This window comes from Gracilinanus agilis, chromosome 4, assembly GCF_016433145.1.
Source record: "Gracilinanus agilis isolate LMUSP501 chromosome 4, AgileGrace, whole genome shotgun sequence".
NCBI classification, from domain to species: Eukaryota; Metazoa; Chordata; class Mammalia; order Didelphimorphia; family Didelphidae; genus Gracilinanus; species Gracilinanus agilis.
The window spans coordinates 39,792,908-39,799,975 of record NC_058133.1 but is presented as its reverse complement, the minus strand read 5'-3'; the positions used below and the strand labels follow the sequence as shown (position 1 = coordinate 39,799,975).

Here is a 7,068-nt window from a genome sequence, read left to right as displayed (position 1 = left end):
TCCTGCTCCTTCATTCCATCTTCAAATCCTCCAGCCTTTCCTGCTAGGTCCAACACTAATACTAAATTAATCTTCCTCACAACATACCCAATCCTCCTTTATCCAATATCCCATTGCTAGGGACAGAGGAATGCATGCATTAAGTTCAATCAGAACAATGTGAAATTAGATTTATGGGGTAAGATTAATGGTAAAGGTGGTAAACAAGATCGACGAGACCTGTAGGCTTGCATGGAGATGTCACCTTTCTGAACACAGTCAGCCACATTCAATGCTTCAAAAGATTTAGACCAAGTTCAGAAGTCTGAGTATAGAGAATAAATAGTAGCCCAAAGGAGAGTATCATGACAGGGTTAGTAGGGCAAGGAGGCAATGGCTTCTAAAAGAACCGTGGACACATACATATCAGTTATGTGATCCTGGGCAAGTCATTACATCCCTGTGTACTTCTCTCTCCAAACCCTCAAGAAACTTTCTAAGACCTGAAAGAATAGGGAAATTACTTATTTACTTGGGAAGAGAAAGTCTCTACACTGCAGGAGTCACAGATCAGTTACAAACACAGCATGTGGCATAGTTTCTAGCCCATAGTAGGCAGTTAATGAATGTTTTTTGACTGATTACAAGGCAATAGAAAATCAGGGGCCAATTTTTAAACTTCCATTTGGTCTCAGTCATGCCTGGTAGCAACTGTAAGCTATGGCATAATGTCCTGCAAAAGTAGGCTCCCAGAGTCCAGAGACTCCACTCACCTTTATTCTTTCCTGCCAACCTGTTCAGCAGGATTTTCCAAGACAATACAGCACAAGCCAACGATAGCTACCACCACCACAGACTTGGTAGTGGAGGTTAGAATCTGTTGGGCCCATTGGTTTATCATCAGTTCTTATTTCCTCTTTTCTAACAGACATTTGGGGGTCTGCATGGACTCAGCTGATGCCATGACTCACTTGTAAATGCAGTGGAGCCACTCAGAAATCAAGATGCAGAATTTGAGCAGTCTTCAAAGGCAGCAACATAGGTGAGTGAGATGAATGATAACAGAAGAGAGGATGCTCTGAATTTGTGGAATGATTTTAATAAACAGAGAACTGGCAATGGCAAATAATAATGATATTGATAATGGCAATAATAATCATTACTTAATATAGTACTAAGAGTCACATATGGATCTCACCAAGACTATAAATTATTGTAGATACACATTGGTACAAGGAATTTCATCCCTAGGAGAGATTATTAGATCAAAGAAATCTGAATTCTCTACCAAAAAAATCCCCATAACTATTGGAAGTCTCATGCCTCACAACAGGGACTAAGAGCCTCAAATTCTGATCTCATGAGAGTATTCCAGCACTAATCTCACTAGCTGATCTAAAAATGACTGAGGCTCTGGCTTCCTTCAGGCACTCTAGGTGAGGGCTCTGGGGTGGTGCAGAACTCAACTCTTATGGCAATAGTTGAGTTGCAAAGAATGTTAGAGGCTTTCCTGGGAGCCAGCAAATGAGGCCAGGAGTGGAGACAATCATCCTCCCTGTCTCTGGAGGTCACCAAGGATTCTTTCTGCCTGGTTTGTAGATGTTTTCTTAGGGTTTCTGGTCCAATGTGGTTAGTCTGTGGATCTTTTCTCCTGGGAACATTCCACAGCCTGGGTCAAATCAGCCTTCATTGTGTCAGATCTGTAGGACAGGCTACCGTTGGTATCAACCCTGACATTATAAGATGTAGTTCCCAGTAGATAATGTGGAAAAGTGCAAGGAGACTCTTCCCATTTGTTTTAGATTTGGAGTAGTCAGAATCTGGCCATTCTAGGCCAGCAATGGAAACAGGGGAAAGTGACAAGACATGCCGTCCCTTAACATGGGACTTGTTGAGGTCTTATGGCCATAGGGTTGGACTTGGAGTCAGGAGAAGCTGGGCTCATATCCAGAGAGTTACATGTCATAGCTGGTAACCTCTGACTTGACAGCTCTGACCCTTAGGTTCCTCATCTGTGCAATGGACACAAGAGCAATCTCTGGGTTGTTGTGGATCTCAAGTGAGATAATTTCTCAAAGGCTCTTTAAAGGTCATTCAGACGCTGCTAGTCTTACTCCTTTTTCTGCTTTCCCGATTCAAAAGTTTAGCTTTAACCTCTTTATGAATTAGCTCAACTTACTCAAGAATCACTGCCTTGTCCTGGTGATAGTGAACTTCAGCTGACAAAAGGCGATTCACTAGAGAAGGAAATGGCAAACCACACCAGTATCTTTGCCAAGATAACCCCATGGACAGCTGGTTCACAGGGCCAGGTTGACAAATCAGACAGGAATGAAGGACTGAATAGCTCTTGCTCAACCAGCAATTTGTTCATGCAGAATCCAACCTTTGTTTTTGACAATTTTCCTAGCATTCTCCTAGCACCCTGCTGAACAGGGCTGAATCCACAGAGTCCAAAGGGGCATCCCTGCTGCCCATGCCCCAAACAGTCTCCAGGAAGGTGCAGGGCCAGCCTCAGAGTGGTCCTTCCAACATTGTGGGTAGAGAGGATTTGCTGACACTCCCTTTGCATCTGTCTCCAGACTCACCCCTTCAGCCCACCTGGAGTGATCTGGGAACTCCAACTGCTCTGCTCCTGAGCTTTATAATTCCCAGGTGGTATGGACTCAGGGGCCTTTGCAAACATCATAGTTTCTGTCTTCTCCTGGCTCCAACCAATGTCTCTGCCTCTAAGATTTCTGAGTTGATAGAGGACCAAACCCTACATGCTGGAAATCCAGTTCTAGTGTGGTTTCTCCTCCACTCAGCTGAGAAATATTAATTTCATAGTTATAAGGGATCTAAAGAAATGAAATGATACAGTCCCATTCCCTGCCTGAACACACATCATATATTGTCCACACTTTCCTGAAGAGAAAATGTGATTCACAGAGTTTCAAGGATCAGACAACCAGAAGAGAAGGGACCAGGAATAAAAGCTGGCTCTCCCATACTGTGGCTAAGTCCTTTTTAGAAGCTTGTCCTCCTCTGTCTTCTGAGGAATGGCACATATTCAATAGGTCTGTCAACCTCAACAATTCCACTGCCTTAAGGGAGAGGAGTTGTAGAATCTCCAGAACACAAAGCCAAGGGCCAGTGTTGGGCTTCTGAATAAGTATCTAAGGCCAGAGGAAGCTGTTTGGACAAACCATTGCTAAGCAAACATCTTTTGTTCAAGTGTCCTTTCTCACTGAGTTTTAATCCTCAGATAAAAATTTTTTTAACAGGAAAAAGATCAGGGGAGAGAAGGAAAACTTGGATATAACTCATACCTGTTTCATGAGGCTTCAGCTCAAACTGTTCAGGCATGTTCTCCCAGGTTCTCTTTCTCTGACTCTTCCCTTATCTACTCTTCTTTCTCCTCTATTTTCTTTGTTGCTTCTTCAAATGCTTCTATTATTTATAGCAAGGAAGAAATGGGGGTGGGGTGGGGACAAGAGAAATAAAAATTAAAAGCAACTCTTGTTTATAATTCCTTAAATCTAGAATGGGAAAATAATGCAAATATTTAGGTTTGGTCTCTTGGAAATGAAGCTGTTCTAATTATTACTCAGATGCGAAGGCTTCGTCACTGCACTTTCTAATGCCAAACTCAAAAATAGCCTGTATGTCATTGTAATGACCAGGACAAACAGAGCATCCAGGGCCTCACAATGCAAATTCTTTGGGTCAGTCATCAAGGTCAGTGGAATATTCCTGACTGTTCATATTAAATCTCTTTTCTGCCTTCATTTATTTTAAAGCCAGGTGTATCCATGTGAAAAAGTGGATAGAGTGCTAGGCCCAGAGTCAATAAGATCCATCTTCCTGAGTTCAAATCTTGTCTTAGATTTTTATCTGTGTGGCCACAGACAAGTCACCTAAGCCAATTGCCTTAGTTTCCTCATCTATAAAATGAGGTAGGAAAAGAAATGGCAAATCATTCCATTATCTTTGCCAAAAAAAAATCCCTCCAAATGGAGTCCTAAAAGAGTTGTACACAACTGAAATGATTGAACAACAACAGTGGTACCAGACCAAGTCAATGGACAGAGATTTCTCATCTAAAAGAATTTTGGAAACCAGATAGAGAAGAGGAAAATTCCAAGGTTGGAGAATAACTTGGGCAATTGGACATTTAAGGAATCTATTGAGGCTTGCTCAGGAAAGCCTGATGTACCTGAAAGAATATTATTATCATCTTGATGCCTAATAACATCTCTTTGAGGGTGGAGAGCATCTCTGAATGTGGACATCTCTGAAGTTTGATCAACTGCAGATCCATTTATAACTCACGGAATATGAGTTGCTGTTTTAGCCTGGTTATACTTTGAGTAGCTCGGGCTATTGAGCTATCTGAGCCTTCCTTTGCACTGTTAAATCAGTTTTTGGAATTTATTAATCACCTATTATGAACCAGGCACCAATAAAGTGGGACAAGGAGTCTTCTCTGAAGATACAGTTAGAGAAAAGGAAGTGAAGCAGAATTGAGAACCTATTTCATTTTGATCAATAATTTGTACTGAATTCTAAAACCAGCTGAAAACTGGTATGAATAAAAAAAAATTGGAAGTAACCATAGCAGGTATCTTTGACAGGCATGTTTATGGAGTTCATTCTTACTCCCTAAAAAGATACAATGATCACAATAGGTGAAATAAATAATTTAGTAATATGATTTGCATGGCACTTAATAAATAAGTTAACTTGGGTAGGGTTATCATTTTTATTATATTGGCTCAGCCTATCTATGCAAAATGAATATGCTTCTAATTCTTTAGATTTATCATTGTGTGAAAAAACATTTAAAATCCAATATCATTGGGCTTGTAAAAAAAAGATGGGGCACCAGGGATGCTAAAATATAATCTAAATGGTTGAGGGTACACATACTGGGTTGATGGAGAGATGAGACCAGGATAGGTAGACCAGAGACACAGCTAAGCTGCTGCTAACTGTCAAGAATGGCTGTTGGCAAACTGTCACTCAGCTCACCACTAGGCCAGAGTCTTTGAAACCAGCAGACAAGGTAAAAGGTTTTAACAGTTTTAATTATGTTTAACTAAATAAATGTGGGATAGGGGATTCTACACTAAAACCTAAAGGGCAAAACTACAGGGCAAGGGAAGGATTTGACTTCTCTAATCTTAGTGACCTAAGCAGGCAGGGCCCAAAGGAACAGCACTGGAGTCTCTGGGAGGCTGCTTCAAACCTGGTTCCAGCTAGGTTTGACCAGCACAGCTAAAGGGCCTGGGGGTGGCTTTGGGTTCTCACGGTAATCCACAGATGATCAGGAAGCCAAGAGCCAAGGTGGTCCAAGGTACCCCAAGTAGAGAGTGTGTGCTTGAGATGCTGTCCACCAGATCCCAAACTCCTCCTCCTCTTGGTGCAGCTCTGCAGGTCTTGTCCACTTGCTGAAAGCCACCACCACTCAGGATCCCAGGGAATCAGGATGCAGGGTTTCCTTAACTCTGAGATCTCCCAGGGCTAGCAACGGTTTGTGCCAACCACTAATGGAGTCCCTCTCAGAGCACAAGTCCTACTTCCTGCTCCTTCATTCTATCTTGGAATCCTCCAGGCCTTCCTGCTAGGTCCATACAAACTATTGCTAAATAAATTATTAAATAAACCCTCACAACAGGCTATAATAAGATATTAGAAAAATCATGCACATTGTATTTGTGCTAAGAATACAGATTTTTTCATCAAGAAGAAGATTATTTATATGGTATGTTGTTAATATAAATGTTAAACCATATGATTATATTTGCTGCTCTTGAAGGTTTTTGTTAAATAAATCAACTATTTTCAGTAGGGCCTCTAGAAATCATATGAATAAATGAAATTTTCCTTAATAGAGTAAGTAATATTTACTGAAATCCCAGAGCAAACATTTCACATAAAGAAAAGTTAAAAGCCTTTCTAATAAGACCAGGGGTCAAGCAAGTGTTCCTAGTTGCTTTAGTATTCTTTGACAAGAGTAATAATAATAAGAAAGAAAGTAAGTATAAGAAGAAACAAAATGATTGCTTTTTAGATGCTACAGTGGTTTTACTTTCAAAGGGGAAAATAAATTTAGCTAGGATACAAAGATTAGTGCTATATAGATGCTATAACTAAAGAATATAACACACTCAGAGTTGTTAATCACATTTATGATGTCAAAATTCTTTTTAGGACATTAATTATTTGAAAAGTCCTAATGAATTTTGATACATTTAACATAAATAACTTTATTAAATAACAAAAAGAAGTTCCTTTGATAGCTCTCTGGAGGATGGATTAGAGTGAGGAATAATTTGAGCAATCAAGATTAATTAGGAGATTAATGTGGAGCTGAGAATAGGATTCTGGAAGGCAATTCCTTGATCTGACTTTATTTCTGTGAAAAGCATTTTGTAGTTTATATAGTTTTGTTATGTAGTTTATACTTCCTGAGTCAGTCTTGGCAGGCAGATTCCCAGTTTTGGAAAGTGTTAATCTTTCAATTGGGCTTATGCTTTGAGCCAACTATATCACTACTAGGCTTATGCCCCAAAGAGATTGCAGAATGAGGACAAGAAACTACACGTTTAAAAATATTTATAGGAGCTTCTTTTTTTTGTGGTGGTAAAGAACTGGAAATTTAGAGGCTGTCCATTAACTAGGAAATGGCTAATCAAATTATGGTCTATGAATGTAATGGAATATTATTTTGCTGTAAGAAATGACTAGAGGCAAAGTTGGAGAGAAACCTGAGAAGATTGGTATGAATTGAAGCACAGTGAATTGAGCAGAAGTAGGGTAAAATTTTATACATCAACAACAATGTAGAGACATTCAACTTTGAAAGCCTTAAGAATCATATAAATTATGATATAATAAATATAATATTTAATAAAATATAAGAATGATATAAATACAATAACTAACTAAGATTCCAGAGGACTGATAATGAAACAAGCAACTGACCCTTTGAAAGAGAGGTAATGACCTCAAGGTATAGAATTAGAAATATATTTTTGGATGTATCCAGTATGAAATTTTCTTTTGCTTATTAGTTAAATGAGTTTATCTTTTCTTTTCTTTTTT

The 7,068-nt window shown here is 39.4% G+C and overlaps 1 protein-coding gene across 1 annotated transcript in view; it reads left to right on the top strand.

Annotated features, from left to right (window-relative positions):
• Nucleotides 1–707: 707 nt before the first annotated feature.
• The window catches only part of DNAI3 (dynein axonemal intermediate chain 3), a 69,201-nt gene continuing 62,840 nt past the window's right edge, over nt 708–7,068 (top strand). Inside the window, exons 1-2 of the mRNA XM_044674843.1 lie at nt 708–848; nt 2,390–2,637. Of these exons, the coding sequence (XP_044530778.1) occupies nt 708–848; nt 2,390–2,637 (389 nt within the window). The remainder of the gene's footprint in view (nt 849–2,389; nt 2,638–7,068) is intronic.